Source organism: Littorina saxatilis, linkage group LG15 (assembly GCF_037325665.1).
Source record: "Littorina saxatilis isolate snail1 linkage group LG15, US_GU_Lsax_2.0, whole genome shotgun sequence".
NCBI lineage: Eukaryota > Metazoa > Mollusca > Gastropoda > Littorinimorpha > Littorinidae > Littorina > Littorina saxatilis.
In genome coordinates, this window is record NC_090259.1 from 7822553 (window position 1) to 7842940 (window position 20388).

A 20388-nucleotide genomic window follows, 5' to 3' on the forward strand; every position below is an offset into this window, starting at 1 on the left:
TCAATGATAAAGTCAAAGTCATTATTATTTGATTTGGTTTTTTATTTGAAAAGTCTGCATGAACCACAGGCACTTTTGCCACATCTGGCTTCCTGTATATTTTGCCTGCAAGAAAGACAACTCACAACGACTTTTATCAATTCAAGGGAAGTCAGTCACCCAGGCAATTTTTGACAACACTGTAGATCTAATCTTTGGAAAATCGAACATCGTGCAAGAGGTAGGTATAAAGCTTAAGTTAGTTCATGTGAAAAGCCCATTGCAGGTTGCAGAGTTGATGTTTGAAACTGCAAAATTAAGACAGGACAGAAGAATGGCGATAATGAATGGTTGTCATGTGGAAGCAGACAGGACGGGGAAAGGCGGAAGGGACGGAGGTGGTTGTGATGCGTCGCGTTAGTTGCACCGTTAGATGCACATGTATAACAGTGTCGACGTGTCTTCCTCTCATTGCTCAGAGTCAGATTTGTACCTCTTGCGTGTCGAATGTCATGATATATATGATTTTGCGCACATCTTGATTCGCCGCTTGCACTTTATTTTGCGCTGAGGAAAATCTGTACCATTCTACCAATCTTAGATCGTGCGCTTTCATCGACTCGACTGAGTTCGTTATAAATCAATCGATGGTCTATTGAGCAGTAAGTATACGCATACGGTATTATAGTGCGGTTACCGTGCCAAAAATCATGCTTCAACCCACCAGTTTTTGCAACAAAATTTTTTTTTGCGGGAATGTTCTCAAAACAGTCTGGTTAGTGCCCAGTGCAAAATCTAAGTTTCAAACTATCGGCACAATCGAGAAATGTGCATATTAGTGACGTCATACATTAGTGGAAGAAGACACTGTTTTGTTCTCCAAGATAAGCCTATCATGTTGCATCTCGTTAGAAAGATCTCGGCTCAGAGGACTCAGAAATGCAGCTATTTAATATCTATGACGGCAGTAGTTGACACAAAACGCGTTGAAAATAGAATCCGAGTGCTTTTTCGCATAAACACACACACACACACACACACACACACACACACACACTCACACACACACAAACATACACACACACACACACAGAGACAGAGAAAAATACACACGCATGTGCTTTCAAGCACACGCACACTCTTTTATATTCTCTCACCTCTGCTTCTCAATATGCCTCGCCTTATTCAGTAAAGTTGGACGGGGAATTGGAGCAACTGGCACCACGACACTCTCCACACCCAGGCGAATAAACGAGTCCGTGTTTACGACAGCTGCATCTTCTTGTGTCACAGTCAGTCTTGCATGCACACCGAATCACTTTCAGAAGAGCTGCTGGTGCTGCTGGTAGGTCCGATGTGCTTTGGCAGCATTTGGGGCATACAGTAGTACCTGCCATATCCGGTCACCCATTAGTCATTGCAAAGGTGACCGCAAATATCAGGTGGCCGTTCATGACAGGCCCCCTCCTCCTCCAAAAAAAACCCCAAAACACGATCAAGTTTTCATGAAGAAAAGAAAGCGATCATGATCCACGAGCCGCCGATTCATTGTCTCTGTTAGTTTTGCTTTCGTTTATACATCTTAATTATTTGCGTGTTTAACTCGATCGTCCTGGCTAAGCTATTGTTTCGTATGTTTCTATGTGTGTTGTTTGGATTATTATATATATTTGAGTGTCAGATAAACAAGTGTTTCAAACTCACATCAGCTGTGATCGATCCGGAAGTGACTGCCGTAAATGTACATGTATGCGCATGTCTGTATTTACAGTTTGCGCATGCGTAAGTATTCATGTCGTCTGCTCGTGCTGTGCCGTCTGTGCACACAACACACACCCACACACACACACACACACCCACACACACACACACACACACCACAGGCGCTCGCCCGCGAAAGTGACAAGTGGCCGTTAAGTGGCCGCTCCTGTCGAGTAAGAGGGGCACCTTAGGGCAAAAATCAGTGACCGTTGACCGCGTCAGACAGGTTAACGGCCATTAAGAGTCAGTTATAGAAGGAAAACTCATTAGTCATGGGAAAGCTGGCCGCTCCGGGTAGGTTCACGCCCACGAAAGGGCCGGAAATGGAAGGGACTACTGTACACAGTGCATAGTGCATCGTACAGGCCAGTTTCCGCCATGAGATGTCCTATACAAGCGAGAAAACTCATCTCCATGTGGAAGGGACCAAGCCGAAGAACTACAGAACGTAGCTCACTGAAAGCTGCTTCTGCTGATATGATGCTGAGGGCCTTCCACCACAGGGGCTGATCAAAAGGTGACTACAGGGGTTTTGTTGTATCACCTAGCTTCAGCAGAAAGAAACAACAGCGTTGAATAGATACAAGTTTTGTCACTGGGTTTGAGATCAATCATCGACAAGAAGACAATAGATGACTGACCTGGAAAGTCACCATTGTGGACGGCCTGCATTACTCCTGACCAGAACGGTCTCTGAGGACTGAGCAGCCATGCTGACTTCCATAGGACTTCAACTTCTTTGGTAGGGTCTTCAACTAGGACTGTCCTTAACTTCTCATAGGTGAGACTTGCCAGGCCTTCACATCTCTCATCGTAGAAACTGATTTTGACACGGGCTTTCTTCATGACCTCCTCCAGCCTAACCTCTGTTTTCAGAGCGATGGACGACCTATTTTTGATGAACGGGGTTATGGAAGCAATCATGCCCATTCCATGGAAGGTATTCAGGCCATCAATTGTTCCAGTGTTATGATCGACATTGTCTGCCATGTACTGCATGAAATGTTCATCTGTGGCTGGCACGATTATCTCCTGGGTGGCAGCCGCACTCATTTCGTCCGTCTTTACTTCTCTGTAAGAGGAGCTGAATCCAAGGGAGTACAGAACCAAAACAGTGGTGCATCTGAACTCCAAGACCAATCTGCAGTGGAGCAATTAAAATTCTTGGGCGAGCTGCTTGCATAATTGCTTGGCCGATTGAAGCAACCTTCACATCAGTGTCCTTTCCACTGAAGATCTCTCCGAGGAAAGTTTGCAAGGATTTTGGCACAAAATCAAGGTTTGCTGTAATTGAGAAAGTGCTGTCTGGACTTGGGTATTCTTTTCTGCTGGTGTTTATCTTCTTAATGTCACTTTTGATAAGTTCAGCAGCAGCTCTGATGATGTTGTCTTTTTGAGTTTCTTCGTCGGTTGTCTCAGGTGTCGAATAAAAGGAATGAAGAATAGACCATGTAGTCCTCTGAAATGTTACCACGTTTGCTTTCCCATCCATTTCTGTGATGATAATTTCATTACCAAAATGTTTCTTTAATTCTTCTTTCATCTTTGAGTGACTATAACAGTCACCACATGTAAACTCTTTCATTTTTCTGATGAGGTCGATGATGGTGACTTCTGTATCGTTTTTTTGCAGATAATTGACAACTTTTCTGAACGCTTCTGCTCTTTTTTCATCGACTGGTCTTCCTTGTTTTGGTCTTTTGTTGTCAGTGTCTGATGCAAAGCACTTTGGAAGTTTCCTTTTTGTTCTAAAATTGGTGCTGCATGATTGGTGGTACAAAGCATCAGCTGCTGGAAGGTCCGAGACGAATTCTATCTTGCCTTTTACCTTTTCAGGCCATTCGTCTGCTCTTTCAGCACAGATTACTATAGACGGTCTTCTGAAAATCTAAAGTGCGAACAGGAAGTACTGTTGGACCTCGTTTTGAAACAAGTTCTGCATGCATGCCACAAAATAAACAACATTTCCTGAAATCAAAGGGCTGATTCTTTGACCGCAGTCCTTGGTTCAAATTTGCAGCAGTATCTTCATCTTTTTTCCCACGAAGGTAGGCTGCTATGTTGTGCTTGTTCGTATATGAACTGCGACAACATACATGCACAGCCTACCCCTCTGCAACAACAATTCAATCACCACGCTGGGTACTGACTCTGTGTATGGTGTCTCTTCCCTTCTGTTGCGGAATGACGATCTGCTCCACTGAATAAAGGCTGCCTCCACACAGGATACACAACTGCTCCATGATCTGGAAAAAAATACATTCATAACATAAACTTAAATAAAGCAGTTGGATTGACACTGTGTGTATAATTGTCCAGACGCTAATTAATTTTGTCTTTAAGTAGTACAGCATATTTTATTATATAATATCCTGAATACAGTGAAACACCCTTATTAAGACCCTCCATTTTAAGACCTGGTTTTCTCAGATTATTTTGTTGGTCTTAAGAAAGGGGGTTCCACTGAAACATGATTTATTGAAAATATAATATATACGGGATTTGTTTTATTAAGCCTTTTTTATGAAAACTTTTTTTTTTTAGCCTTTAATAGAAATTGCTGATATGTCAAACCTACCTCATTCTTGTCTCATTCGCAGTGGTCACTGGTGTAGAGCAAGGTTTTCGCTCAGAAAGCAGGTGACTGTAGAAAAAAAATGATAACATTAATGATTTACGCATCAAATAAAGGCTATCGAGATAGCATTCCATCAGAGAAGTGCCTAAAGTGTCAGCAATGGCGACAATAACATAAAAACATAAATAAAACATCACCGAACAGTGCAACAGGAAGGTTATTTTTGACAGCATTCGCCTACCATACATACTGGAAGCACGATCAACAATTCGCACGGTCTTTGAGTATAATATACTTTTTTTTCTAATCTAACTTCATAATTGTATTTGTGATGCTGAGCATATCAACTGCAAAGATTATCTGCACGTTTGAAACGGTAAAACAAGTTTTAGACTCATGTTGTGCTGTCTGGAAGCAGACGAACTTTTAGCGAAGCTAGGTCGTCTGCATATCAGGCTTTTTTCTTTCCAATGCATTCGTATGGCATAAATAAAGAACTAGCGCTAGCATTCTACACATGCAGCCGAGAAAATGAAGTGGTAAAAATGTTAAAGGACGAATAAAAACGTAAAGATTATCGATTACTCACCTTTTTACATGTGGCCACGCGAAGCACGTTCGACTAGACTTTGAGTGCATGGCGCGCATAAACTTCCGGCTTTGCGACGGCAGGCCAAACCAGTCAAATCTGCTTGTTCCGTGTGATTGCATGACTTTTCTGATCCGATAACTCACTTATTCCATTACCTCAGGGCTTAGATTTTGAACTGGGTACTAAAGGACACTTTATCTACCAGTCTGTGCTGATTTCATTTTTGTTGCAATTAGTGGTACCCCTTTAGCTCCCGTAATTCCACTATTACCGTATAGCAGTCACTGCGTGTGATCCGAGGCATATTCAATTGAGCTGCTCAATATTCTGTAATGAGCGAGATTACTGTACATCTCTCTCTCTCTCTCTCTCTCTCTCTCTCTCTCTCTCTCTCTCATAGTCTCCATGTCCATCTGTATGTCTCGCTCACTATATATCTGTCTGTCCCTCCCCTGGTAATTATTTGGATTCATGTGTCCGTCTGTCCGTGGACAAAAAAATTACCGTTGTGGTTTTCAAGCTACACCTCTGAAACTTTGTACACTTATAAGGTTTGATGATCTGACGAAATGACCCCAGTTTGGTTGACCCTCGTCAAATTTTGCGGTCACAGCGGGGTCATGTTTGTTTCAGAATTATTTAACGTTGAGGTTATCTCGCCTGTTTTTGAAGCTAGAGCTTTGAATCCTTGCACACTTCTAGGATTTGATAACCTCCCAACTTGACCTAAGTTTGGTTGACCCTCGTCAAGTTTTGGGGACACAGGCCGGGGGTCCTGTTTGATTCATAATAACTTAACATTGACATTATTTCAGGCGTTTTTGAAGCGAGAGGGGGACAGGGTCATAGGTAGTGGAATTTTCCTTTTAAGGCCCACAATACCCTGAGACAATCAGGTCTTAAAATGGGGTTAAACTTACTGAGGTTATGAACAGAATATCTTAGAAAACAGGGTCTTGAAAATGTCTGAGAAGGGAGGGAGTGTTCTATGGGTTTAAGGTGGTTTGGGGAGGGGCGGCGATAACAGAGACCAGTCGTGTCTAAGCATTTGCTTTTCTTGTTGTGAGTGGGAAGGTGGAGGGGGGGGATAATTCAGTCATGCCCTGCCAAGCTTACAATGCGGGGAAGGCTCTGATCAAGCAATACACACCCTCAACAAGCTAAAACCAGCAGCCATGGTAGTTAACTCATCTTTTTTTAAATCTTTGAAGGTGAAGAGAAGAAGACTCTGATGGCGCCCTCTGGTATCAGTCTCAATAAACCGGCTGCCATCACCATCCTGGTGCTGGTGCTGGTGCTGGTGCTGGTGCTGGTGCTGGTGGCAGGGGGGGTAATCCTATACCGATGGGGCTGGTCGTCTCCCCACAGCAGCAAGAAGGGCAACGCTGACATCAAGCCGCCGGATGGTACGTAGCGTCAGTGAGACTGACAGGCTCAGTACAGGGCCGGACCAAATGAGTTGTAAGGGGGGGGGTTCCTCCTTTTTGGGGGGGGCAAATCAGCGAAGTGGCGAAGCCACAAGCGCGCCTGGAAGCAGGCGCGCGAACTAGGGGGGTCCGGGGGCATGCTCCCCCGGAAAATTTTTGAAAAACGGTTAAAATCTGTGCAATCTGGTGCATTCTGGGCCTTGTTTTGAGGGTTAAGAGCAGCATTGTTTTGGTGCTAAAACTAGTAAAAAACAAGTCGCGTAAGGCGAAAATACAATATTTAGTCAAGTAGCTGTCGAACTCACAGAATGAAACTGAACGCAACGCAACGCAGCAAGACCGTATACTCGTAGCATCGTCACTCCACCGCCCGTGGCAAAGGCAGTGCACGTGGAATTGACAAGAAGAGCGGGGTATTCGTTGCGCTGAGAAGGATAGCACGCTTTTCTGTACCTCTCTTTGTTTTAACTTTCTGAGCGTGTTTTTAATCCAAACATATCATATCTATATATTTTTGGAATCAGGAACCGACAAGAAATAAGATGAAAGTGTTTTTAAATTGATTTCGAAAAAAAAAATTTGATAGTAATTTTTATATATTTAATTTTCAGAGCTTGTTTTTAATCCGAATATAACATATTTATATGTTTTTGGAATCAGTAAATGATGGAGAATAAGATAAACGTAAATTTGGATCGTTTTATAAATTTTTATTTTTTTTTACAATTTTCAGATTTTTAATGACCAAAGTCATTAATTAATTTTTAAGCCACCAAGCTGAAATGCAATACCGAACCCCGGGCTTCGTCGAAGAGTACTTGACCAAAATTTCAACCAATTTGGTTGAAAAATGAGGGCGTGACAGTGCCGCCTCAACTTTCACGAAAAGCCGGATGTGACGTCATCAAAGACATTTATCAAAAAAATGAAAAAAACGTTCGGGGATTTCATACCCAGGAACTCTCATGTCAAATTTCATAAAGATCGGTCTAGTAGTTTAGTCTGAATCGCTCTACACACACACACACACACACACACAGACACACACACACACGCACACACACACGCACATACACCACGACCCTCGTTTCGATTCCCCCTCGATGTTAAAATATTTAGTCAAAACTTGACTAAATATAAAAAACCACACTCAAAGCAAGGTACATGCTTTTTCCAGGGGTGGGGTTCCGGAACCCCTGGAACCCCCCCCTGGGTCCGGCCCTGCAGTAGATAATGGTTGGAAATAGCTCTTGTTCAGAGTACAACCAGGCTCAGTAGATAATGGTTGGAGATAGCTCTTGTTCAGACTACAACCCTCCCTTTTTAATTTAAGAACTCCAAAATTGGGAGAAAATCAGGTCTTAACAAGTCGCGTAAGGCGAAAATACAATATTTAGTCAAGTAGCTGTCGAACTCACAGAATGAAACTGAACGCAGCAAGACCGTATACTCGTAGCATCGTCACTCCACCGCCCGTGGCAAAGGCAGTGCACGTGGAATTGACAAGAAGAGCGGGGTATTCGTTGCGCTGAGAAGGATAGCACGCTTTTCTGTACCTCTCTTCGTTTTAACTTTCTGAGCGTGTTTTTAATCCAAACATATCATATCTATATATTTTTGGAATCAGGAATCGACAAGGAATAAGATGAAAGTGTTTTTAAATTGATTTCGAAAAAAATTTTTTGATAATAATTTTTATATATTTAATTTTCAGAGCTTGTTTTTAATCCGAATATAACATATTTATATGTTTTTGGAATCAGCAAATGATGGAGAATAAGATAAACGTAAATTTGGATCGTTTTATAAATTTTTATTTTTTTTTACAATTTTCAGATTTTTAATGACCAAAGTCATTAATTAATTTTTAAGCCACCAAGCTGAAATGCAATACCGAACCCCGGGCTCCGTTGAAGAGTACTTGACCAAAATTTCAACCAATTTGGTTGAAAAATGAGGGCGTGACAGTGCCGCCTCAACTTTCACGAAAAGCCGGATATGACGTCATCAAAGACATTTATCCAAAAAATGAAAAAAACGTTCGGGGATTTCATACCCAGGAACTCTCATGTCAAATTTCATAAAGATCGGTCCAGTAGTTTAGTCTGAATCGCTCTACACACACACACACACGCACGCACACACACACACACACACACACGCACGCACATACACCACGACCCTCGTTTCGATTCCCCCTCGATGTTAAAATATTTAGTCAAAACTTGACTAAATATAAAAAGGAGGGAGTCTTAACGTGGGGCTAAATTTACAGAGGTTATGAACAAAACGTCTGAGAAAACAGGGTCTTAACACTTTCTCCCCACCTATGTTGACCAAGGTTTTTTTTAGCCGAGACCAGCCGTACTGCAACAGGTCACTCAGAATTGTAGTAACTGTGTAGCAACACGATGGAATGCAGGCGTTAGATCGACGTTACAGGAAGCGACTGAAGTGACTGTCGTATTTGATTTCTTTCTATTTCATAAGTCGAGTGCATATGATTTCGGCTCGTGTTCATCGTGAGATGGACTTAGTTTCTTGTATTCTGTGGGTTCGACAGATTGACTAAATGTTGTAATTTCGCCTTACGCGACTTGTTCTCTCTCTGTTGGCAGCGTGTAATGCAGCTGGTTAGAAATTAGAGTATTATTTTGCAAAGTGTGTACCAAAAGTTTGTCATGAGCTGCTTTAGGTTTGGGGTGTGGGTTGGTTTGATATTTCCTCCTTGCAGATCAAATCTGTATTCATTTTTGATGTTGTGTCTTATTTTGTGAAAGGAAACATGCAGACTGACTGAACGCATATATATAATTATGTAACTCATAAACACATGGGTGTAGTTATGTTCAAGAACACACACACACACACACACACACACACACACACACACACACATACCACCTCCACATACACACACACACACATACACACACACACACACACACACACACACACACACACACACACACACACACACACACACACACACACAACTGTGTAGATGTATCGTACACCTGATATATTACTCAAACAAAATTGAATTTCACGAAGAAATCGTTTTATTTCTGTGTCATTCAACATCTAGTTTGAATCAGACAACTTGAAACTGGTACATATATTCAATAAAGAACACTGGCGCTGGACCCGAGTACTCTTCAGACTGGCTCGCTCCCCCAGTATGAAAGTTTTTGTCTTGTGCACGTGGATTAAAAAAAAAAAATTATTTATTTACTTTACACGATCAAAAAAATTATTAGAGTAAAATAAAACATTAAAACGTTCATAATAAACAAAAGTAAACAAGAATTAAAAAAAAATTTAAAATTTAAAAAAAATAGACCGCCCATGCCGGGAATCGAACCCGGATCACTTTGGCACAGTATGAAAGTTTTTGTCTTGTGCACGTGGATTAAAAAAAAAATTATTTATTTATTTTACACAATTAAAAAAATTATTAGAGTAAAATAAAACATTAAAACGTTCATAATAAACAATAGTAAACAAGAATTAAACAAGTCGCGTAAGGCGAAAATACAATATTTAGTCAAGTAGCTGTCGAACTCACAGAATGAAACTGAACGCAATGCCATTTTTCAGCAAGACCGTATACTCGTAGCATCGTCAGTCCACCGCTCATGGCAAAGGCAGTGAAATTGACAAGAAGAGCGGGGTAGTAGTTGCGCTAAGAAGGATAGCACGCTTTTCTGTACCTCTCTTTGTTTTAACTTTCTGAGCGTGTTTTTAATCCAAACATATCATATCTATATGTTTTTGGAATCAGGAACCGACAAGGAATAAGATGAAAGTGTTTTTAAATTTATTTGGACAATTTAATTTTGATAATAATTTTTATATATTTAATTTTTAGAGCTTGTTTTTAATCCGAATATAACATATTCATATGTTTTTGGAATCAGCAAATGATGGAGAATAAGATAAACGTAAATTTGGATCGTTTTATAAATGTTTAATTTTTTTTACAATTTTCAGATTTTTAATGACCAAAGTCATTAATTAATTTTTAAGCCACCAAGCTGAAATGCAATACCGAAGTCCGGGCTTTGTCGAAGATTACTTGACCAAAATTTCAACCAATTTGGTTGAAAAATGAGGGCGTGACAGTGCCGCCTCAACTTTCACGAAAAGCCGGATATGACGTCATCAAAGACATTTATCCAAAAAATGAAAAAAACGTTCGGGGATTTCATACCCAGGAACTCTCATGTCAAATTTCATAAAGATCGGTCCAGTAGTTTAGTCTGAATCGCTCTACACACACACACACACACACAGACACACAGACACACACACACACACACGCACATACACCACGACCCTCGTTTCGATTCCCCCTCGATGTTAAAATATTTAGTCAAAACTTGACTAAATATAAAAAAAAGACTGCCCATGCCGGGAATCGAACCCGGTTCCCTTTGGCCACCAAGCCACCAACTTGAATCACTGACACTGTGTGTCCCTGTCGCTCTCTCTCGTGCTCTCTGTCTCTCTTTCAGTCTTACCGAGACCAAACACTGCATTGTAGTTTCTTTGCCGAGACTAAATCCCCACCCGCTTGGCTTGCAAATCGTCTCGCATGCGATACGCATGCTTTTCTCGTATCGCATGCTTTTCTCGTTTCAACGAGAAAAATTCCGGCCGAAGTGTCAGTTGCGCGTCACAAATCAAATCTTCGTACTCGCAGAAAAATTCCTCCCGAACTTCGCCTTTAAAATTGGAGAATTCTCTGACAATATGTAAGAACCTGGAAAGTATTGTTTACACCATCGTTTACACAGGAAAGAAGATAGCCTTACCAAGTGAGCTGCCTCTTACACTGACAGACACCAAGACGTCGAAGGAAATAGACGTGAATGAGCTGCCAAACATCCCCCCCAGTCCAGGTATCAACGCCATCGCAATAAAGAACATAACCATTGATGTCAAAGTCAAGGACAAGGTAAGCTGGCCAGGCCTGATATTTTGTTACCCGGCTGAAAAAATCTTCAGAAAATCAGGCCTTAATACTAGGAAGGGGGTCTTAGAATGGTCAGTTTACAGACCAGAAAATCTGAACGAATTAGCTTGGTCTTGAAAGCAAGGGGTGAGGTACTAAAATTGTTTGGGGTGAGGGGGTTGTCCACACCAGGCAGAATTCCACTTCCAGCATTTTCAAAGGTCAAGACATCATTCTTGAGATCCTCAGATTTTCTTCTTTTGTTTGATGGGGGGGGGGGGGGGATGCTTTGGGGCTTTGTGTGCAGTCTTAAGAGTTCGTGCCTGGAAAGGTCCTTTTCGTGAATCCTCTAAATCCGTGGAGAAATTGTAGGGGTATAATTTTATGTGATAGGTGTTCGCTACCGACTTCTCCATCCGTCGATCTCGCAAACTATTCTCAAATGGCTCGTTCCCATACCGCTTGCCATCTTCAAAATGTTTGGGTCACCGAGACAGCGTGCGACTCCTTTTTACATTTAGTCAAGTTTTGACTAAATGTTTTAACGTAGAGGGGGGAATCGAGACGAGGGTCGTGGTGTATGTGTGTGTGTGTGTGTGTGTGTGTGTGTGTGTGCGTGCGTCTGTATGTCTGTGTGTGTGTGTGTGTGTGTGTGTGTAGAGCGATTCAGACTAAACTACTGGACCGATCTTTATGAAATTTGACATGAGAGTTCCTGGGTATGATATCCCCGAACGTTTTTTTCTTTTTTTTGATAAATGTCTTTGATGACGTCATATCCGGCTTTTCGTGAAAGTTGAGGCGGCACTGTCACGCTCTCATTTTTCAACCAAATTGGTTGAAATTTTGGTCAAGTAATCTTCGACGAAGCCCGGACTTCGGTATTGCATTTCAGCTTGGTGGCTTAAAAATTAATTAATGACTTTGGTCATTAAAAATCTGAAAATTGTAAAAAAAAAGTATTTGTTTTATAAAACGATCCAAATTTACGTTCATCTTATTCTCCATCATTTTTTGATTCCAAAAACATATAAATATGTTATATTTGGATTAAAAACAAGCTCTGAAAATTAAAAATATAAAAATTATTATCAAAATTAAATTTTTGAAATCAATTTAAAAACACTTTCATCTTATTTCTTGTCGGTTCCTGATTCCAAAAACATATAGATATGATATGTTTGGATTAAAAACACGCTCAGAAAGTTAAAACGAAGAGAGGTACAGAAAAGCGTGCTATCCTTCTCAGCGCAACTACTACCCCGCTCTTCTTGTCAAAAGTTTTAAAAAATGTGTAAAAAAACACTTATTGTTTGAGTAGTTTAAACGCCTTTTGACTTACCAAACTTAGTATTACGTCAAAAATATGCTGTGCATTGTATATTCTGAACATATTTTTGTTACTCTATTGCTACATGTTCGATTGCCACCAGCTTGTATTTATAATTACCTGCATAGTATGCATTTGATTTTATGAATAACCACATATGTATGCTCTTCATGCCTCATCTTTATCATCATCATCATCATTATCATCATCATTATCGTCATCATCATCATCATCGTCATCTTTATTATCACGTTTTCCGACCTCCTTTTGTTGGTTAACTTTTTAACTTTTTAATTTTTAATTTTTTTTTTTTTTTTAATTATATAATTGTGTGTCTATGCGTCCCAAGGACAGATTGTAAGAAAAGGCGTAGCCTTAAATCTAAATCCTTGTAAAATAAAGTTCAATTCAATTCAATTTCACTGCCTTTGCCATGAGCGGTGGACTGACGATGCTACGAGTATACGGTCTTGCTGAAAAATTGCATTGCGTTCAGTTTCATGCTGCTACTTGACTAAATGTTGTATTTTCGCCTTACGCGACTTGTTACATTTAGTCAAGTGTGTGTGTGTGCGTGCGTGCGTGTGTGTAGAGCGATTCAGACCAAACTACTGGACCGATCTTTATGAAATTTTACATGAGAGTTCCTGGGATTGATATCCCCGAACGTGTTTTTTTGTTGTTGATAAATGTCTTTGATGACGTCATATCCGGCTTTTCGTGAAAGTTGAGGCGGCACTGTCACGCTCTCATTTTTCAACCAAATTGGTTGAAATTTTGGTCAAGTAATCTTCGACGAAGCCCGGACTTCGGTATTGCATTTCAGTTTGGTGGCTTAAAAATTAATTAATGACTTTGGTCATTAAAAATCAGAAAATTGTTAAAAAAAAATAAAAAAAAAGTTATTATAAAACGAATCAACTTTACGTTCATCTTATTCTCCATCATTTTCTGATTCTAAAAACATATAGATATGACATATTTGGATTAAGAACAAGCTCAAAAAATTACAAATATGAAAATTATTATCAAAATTAAATTTTTGAAATCCTTTTAAAAACACTTTCATCTTATTTTCTGTCGGTTCCTGATTCCAAAAACATATAGATATGATATGTTTGGATTAAAAACACGCTCAGAAAGTTAAAACGAAGAGATGTACAGAAAAGCGTGCTATCCTTCTCAGCGCAACTACTACCCCGCTCTTCTTGTCAATTTCACTGCCTTTGCCATGAGCGGTGGACTGACGATGCTACGAGTATACGGTCTTGCTGAAAAATTGCATTGCGTTCCGTTTCGAATTCATTCTGTGAGTTCGACAGCTACTTGACTTCTTCTTCTGCGTTCGACGGTTGTGGCTACTTGACTAAATGTTGTATTTTCGCCTTACGCGACTTGTTTTTATGTAAAGACCACTTTTGTAAGCTAACCAAGACTGACCGGAAATGTCTAACCCAAACCATCAGGAATCAAAAAACAAGAAAGGTAAGTTGTTGGAACGTTTGTTATTGACAAAAATACATTACATTCACAAATATATATCGACCCAACGGTCTTTTAAGTGCACAAACAAACAATTAGTTAGGAAAACTTATCTTGATGGAATTTTCTTTCACCTGCCACGAACCCGCAAGTGAATGAATAATAATGAATGAATGTAGTATTCATTCGCTTGCGGCTTTGTGGCAGGCGGAAGAAAATTCCATCAGGTAAGTTTTCGTAACTAATTGTTTGTTAGTGCATTTAAAGGACCGGTGGGTGGATATATTTGTGAATGTAACATTTGTTTTGTCAATAACAAACGTTCCAACAACTTACCTTTCTTGTTTTTTTATTCTGAATTTCGGAACGTTGGCAGTCTCTGTGTTTTTGGATTTCCAAACCATCTGGGTTCAAAAAGGGTGACGCAAAGCCGTTGTTTGTAACTTTGCAGGCTCTTGACTGAACTCGATTGAGTTTTGCAGGCTCTTGACTGAACTCGATTGAGTTTTGCAGGCTCTTGACTGAACTCGATTGAGTTTTGCAGGCTCTTGACTGAACTCGATTGAGTTTTGCAGGCTCTTGACTGAACTCGATTGAGTTTTGCAGGCTCTTGACTGAACTCGATTGAGTTTTGCAGGAGACAAAAATAATGTTTTGGAAGCTGTGTGCCGACAAGAAAGCTCGTGTATTTAAAATAGACATCATAATTATGTGCTATAAAAACAAACAAAACGTCAACTGGCTTGCAGGGAGCATTAACCACAACAGTCAAACAGCACTACAGAAAGACAACACTGTTGACCTGTTTCAGACACTGTTGACATGTTTCAGACACTGTTGACCTGTTCCAGACACTGTTGACATGTTTCAGACAATGTTGACCTGTTTCAGACACTGTTGACCTGTTTCAGACTATGTTGGCCTGTTTCAGACTTCTTCTTCTTCTTGGCGTTCGCAGAGGTTACACAATCAGTCCAGCACTGGTGATAAATGTTGTCGTTTTCTCCAACTCCTGTCGACTGCCGTATAGTTTGGTCTGCAAGGGAGTTGGTGACGGCCACACTTCTTTTCGTTCCTCATCTAGTAAGGGACATCGCTGTAAGATGTGTTCCGCTGTTTGGTCCTCTTGACCGCAGGCACAGGTTGGTGATGGCGCCAGCTTGAACTTTCGGTTCATGTGAGCATTGAGCCTGTTGTGGCCAGTACGCAGCCTGATGAGGTTGACTTGCTGCTCTCTGGACATTGTGTGGTAGTCATCTCTGTTTGTCCTTGGCCTCATCAATGCCTTGATGATTGTCTTCTGCTCACTAAAGCTGACACTGTTTTCAGGTTGGTCTTCCACGGCTCCTTCTTTTGCCAGCTCATCTGCCCTTTCATTTCCTGGTATCCCACAGTGTGCTGGTATCCACTGGAGGACAACTCTTCTGGTTTGTCTGACCATCTGTAATGCTTTGGCCAGCTGTGGGAGTTTGTCGTTCTCTAGGGCCTGAAGGACTGAAAGGGCGTCCGAGAGGAAGACAACTTGGTAGCAAGGGTCTGCGGAGTCCTGAACGAAGGAGGCGGCCTGCATGAGAGGCCTGTTTCAGACAATGTTGACCTGTTTTTAGACACTGTTGACCTGTTTCAGACTATGTTGGCCTGTTTCAGACACTGTTGACCTGTTTCAGACACTGTTGACCTGTTTCAGACTATGTTGGACTGTTTCAGACACTGTTGACCTGTTTCAGACACTGTTGACCTGTTTCAGACACTGTTGACCTGTTTCAGACACTGTTGACATGTTTCAGACTATGTTGGCCTCTTTCAGACATTGTTGACCTGTTTCAGACACTGTTGTCATGTTTCTGACACTGTTGACCTGTTTCAGACACTGTTGGTCTGTTTCAGACTCTGTTGACCTGTTTTAGACTATGTTGACCTGTTTCAGACTCTGTTGACCTGTTTTAGACTATGTTGACCTGTTTCAGACTCTGTTGACCTGTTTTAGACTATGTTGGCCTGTTTTAGACTATGTTGACCTGTTTCAGACTCTGTTGACCTGTTTCAGACACTGAAAATCAATAGCCGGCAGACAGGGCCAGCTGAAAGCCCCACCGTGACAGTTCTCCTGCTGCACGGCCAGGCCTTCACCTCACAGGACTGGATTAGAACGCTGCGGCTGCTGGCATCCTGGGGATACAAGGCTGTTGCTATAGATTTGCCAGGTGAGATAGATAACAGTTGTGTCACGATCTGTTGCCATAGATTTGCCAGGTGAGATAGATAACAGTTGTGTCACGATCTGTTGCTATAGATTTGCCAGGTGAGATAGATAACAGTTGTGTCACGATCTGTTGCTATAGATTTGCCAGGTGAGATAGATAACAGTTGTGTCACGATCTGTTGCCATAGATTTGCCAGGTGAGATAGATAACAGTTGTGTCACGATCTGTTGCTATAGATTTGCCAGGTGAGATAGATAACAGTTGTGTCATGATCTGTTGCTATAGATTTGCCAGGTGAGATAGATAACAGTTGTGTCACGATCTGTTGCCATAGATTTGCCAGGTGAGATGGATAACAGTTGTGTCATGAACTGTTACCATTGATTTGCCAGGTGAGATAGATAACAGTTGTGTGACGGACGGGGGCTGTGGCGGGGTGGTAAGACGTCGGCCTCAACGGAAGGTCGAGGGTTCGAATCCCGGCCGCGGCCGCTTGGTGGGTTAAGTGTGGAGATTTTTCCGATCTCCCAGGTCAACTTATGTGCAGACCTGCTAGTGGCTTATCCCCTTTCGTGTGTACACGCAAGTACAAGACCAAGTGCGCACGGAAAAGATCCTGTAATCCATGTCAGAGTTCGGTGGGTTATAGAAACACGAAAATACCCAGCATGCTTCCCCAGAAAGCGGCGTATGGCTGCTTAAATGGCGGTGTAAAAACGGTTATACACGTAAAATCCCATACGTGCAAAAACACGAGTGTACGTGGGAGTTTCAACCCACGAACGCAGAAGAAGAAGTTGTGTCACGACCTGTTGCCATAGATTTGCCAGGTGAGATAGATAACAGTTGTGTCACAGAGCTGTTGCCATAGACTTGCCAGGTGAGATAGATAACAGTTGTGTCCTGGAGCTGTTACCATAGACTTGCCAGGTAAGATAGATAACAGTTGTGTCACGGAGCTGTTGCCATAGACTTTCCAGGGGAGATAGTTAACAGGTGTGTCACATAGCTGTTGCTATAGATTTTTCAGGCAAGAAAGATAACAGTTGTGTCACAGAGCTATTGCCATAGTTAATCCACCTGTGCAATGCATATTTGATGCAAGATGAAAACCATTTTGACTGGTTAGAACACACATTTTTGGTAAAGTTATGGAGAAAGTAAGTATGCACTTGGTACCCCACATGTGGTTTTTTTACTGCTGTATCTTGACTTAATTGAACAAAATCTTGTTCAAACCAAACACATCACACCCACTTTTCTTTTCTTTTTTAGGTTATGGCGAAAGTAAGGATGAATCACTTGGTGACGCCTCCAAAGAGGAGTTCATGACTGCCCTCGTTGGGACGCTGGGATCAGCCCCAGTCATCGTCAGCCCCTCCATGAGCGGCAGTTTCTCCTTGCCGTACCTCTTCTCCGACCGTAGGGACAGCGCGCAGCGAGCCGCAGCCTTCATTCCCGTCGCCCCTGTCATGACCGACAAGTTCAAGGCCAACTACCCTAAGAGTCTGGTATGGATTTGTTTTCTATCTTCTGTGTGTGTGACCATAGCAACAGCATGCAGTGAGCCACCCCATTCATCCGTGTGGCCCCTATGATGACTCACAAGTTCAAGTCTAACAGGCCTAAGAGTCAGGTAGGGGCCTGTTGTTTTTTTTGCGGGGGGGGGGGGGGGGGGGGGGAGGGTAATTGCTCCTCTTACTGAAACAAGAGCATGCAGCATGCCACTGCCTTTATTTTTGTCAACCCTCTCATGATTGAGAAGTTCAGCTACCCTAAGAGTCAGGTATGGGTTCATTTGAGGTGTGGAGGGGAGGGCGCATGTAGGTTATAACACATGTTGTAGCGACAGCTCAAAGAATGATGCAATCACCTTCATTTTTTGTTGCCTCATGAACATCATGAGTGCAAAGTGCAAGGCCACCCAGGAAGGAAAGGGGGGGGGGGGTCCTCTGCACCTGCCTGTGTGTTGACAATAATGGTTTTAAAGTGTCTGTGTTTGGATAACGATTATCTGACTATGCTTTGTGATTCAGAAAATCACCCTTTTATGACCTTCAGAAATCTGAGAAAATCAGCTAGGAGGGAGTTTTAAATAGAGGTAAATTTACAGAAGTTAAAAACAGAACATCTGAAAAACAAGAACAAGAACAAGAATTTATTTTGCCATTTAGTATAACAGACATTGGAATTTGGGGTGTAAAGGGTCTTGAAAGGGGGTAAATCTTAAATTTGGGGGTCTTAAAGAAGGGTTCCACTCTCCTGATAGATTCCCTGCCTTGGGTGTTACAGGTGTCAACACTGATAGATTCCCTGCCTTGGGTGTTACAGGTGTCAACACTGATAGATTCCCTGCCTTGGGTGTTACAGGTGTCAACACTGATAGATTCCCTGCCTTGGGTGTTACAGGTGTCAACACTGATAGATTCCCTGCCTTAGGTGTTACAGGTGTCAACACTGATAGATTCCCTGTCTTGGGTGTTACAGGTGTCAACACTGATAGATTCCCTGCCTTGGGTGTTACAGGTGTCAACACTGATAGATTCCCTGCCTTGGGTGTTACAGGTGCCAACACTGATAGATTCCCTGCCTTGGGTGTTACAGGTGTCAACACTGATAGATTCCCTGCCTTGGGTGTTACAGGTGCCAACACTGATAGTGTAGATTCCCTGCCTTGGGTGTTACAGGTGCCAACACTGATAGTGTATGGAACCCAGGACACTCTTCTTGGCACAAGGAGCAGAGAGGATCTCCAGGCGCTGCCCAAAGCTCAGATCGCCCCCATCCCTGGAGCAGGACATGCGTGCTACAAGGACAAGCCCGACCTCTTCCACAAGGTGCTGCATCACTTCTTGACCAGTCTGACCAAATGATCCGAGCTGGACATGCGTGCTACAAGGACAAGCCCGACTTCTTCCACAAGGTGCTGCATCACTTCTTGACCAGTCTGACCAAATGATCCGAGCTGGACATGCGTGCTACAAGGACAAGCCCGACCTCTTCCACAAGGTTCTGTATCACTTCTTGACCAGTCTGACCAAATGATCCGAGCTGGACATGCGTGCTACAAGGACAAGCCCGACTTCTTCCACAAGGTGCTGCATCACTTCTTGACCAGTCTGACCAAATGATCCCACACTCTGGTTAGCATGGCTGTTTGGCTGCTTTGGGTTGGAGGTTTGTGTGTGTGTGTGGGGGGGGAGTGAGTATATATATGTGTGTGTGTGTGTGTGTGTGTGTGTGTGTGTGTGTGTGTGTGTGTGCAGGTGTGTGTGTCGGGTAGGGACATGTGTGTTGGGTGCATGGGGGGTGTGTCGGGTGGGGACATGTGTGTGTGTCGGGTAGGGACATGTGCGTTGGGTGCATGGGGGGTGTGTCGGGTGGGGACATGTGTGTGTGTCGGGTAGGGACATGAGTGTTGGGTGCATGGGGACATGTGGGTGTGTCGGGTGGGGACATGTGTGTGTGTGTGTCGGGTGGGGACATGTGTGTGTGTGTGTGTTGGGTAGGGACATGTGTGTTGGGTGCATGGGGACATGTGGGTGTGTTGGGTGGGGACATGTGGGTGTGTCGGGTGGGGACATGTGGGTGTGTGTGTCGGGTGGGGACGTGTGGGTGTGTGTGGGTGGGTGGGGACGTGTGGGTGTGTGTCGGGTGGGGACGTGTGGGTGTGTGTGTCGGGTGGGGACGTGTAGGTGTGTGTGTCGGGTGGGGACATGTGGGTGTGTGTGTCGGGTGGGGACGTGTGGGTGTGTGTGTCGGGTGGGGACGTGTGGGTGTGTGTGTCGGGTGGGGACATGTGGGTGTGTGTCGGGTGGGGACGTGTGGGTGTGTGTGTCGGGTGGGGACATGTGGGTGTGTGTCGGGTGGGGACGTGTAGGTGTGTGTGTCGGGTGGGGACATGTGGGTGTGTGTCGGGTGGGGACGTGTGGGTGTGTGTGTCGGGTGGGGACGTGTGGGTGTGTGTGTCGGGTGGGGACGTGTGGGTGTGTGTGTCAGGTGGGGACGTGTGGGTGTGTGTGTCGGGTGGGGACGTGTGGGTGTGTGTGTCGGGTGGGGACGTGTGGGTGTGTGTGTC

General features: G+C 42.9%; 1 protein-coding gene across 1 annotated transcript; it reads left to right on the forward strand.

Annotated features, from left to right (window-relative positions):
* The first annotated feature begins 5315 nt into the window (after positions 1–5315).
* LOC138948495 (putative protein-lysine deacylase ABHD14B) lies at positions 5316–19504 on the forward strand. The gene is made up of 6 exons (XM_070320050.1): positions 5316–5325; positions 6122–6316; positions 11137–11297; positions 16154–16310; positions 17586–17821; positions 18998–19504. Exons 1-6 carry the CDS (start codon positions 5316–5318, stop codon positions 19181–19183), a joined length of 945 nt encoding a protein of 314 aa, XP_070176151.1. The 3' UTR covers positions 19184–19504.
* Positions 19505–20388: the final 884 nt, after the last annotated feature.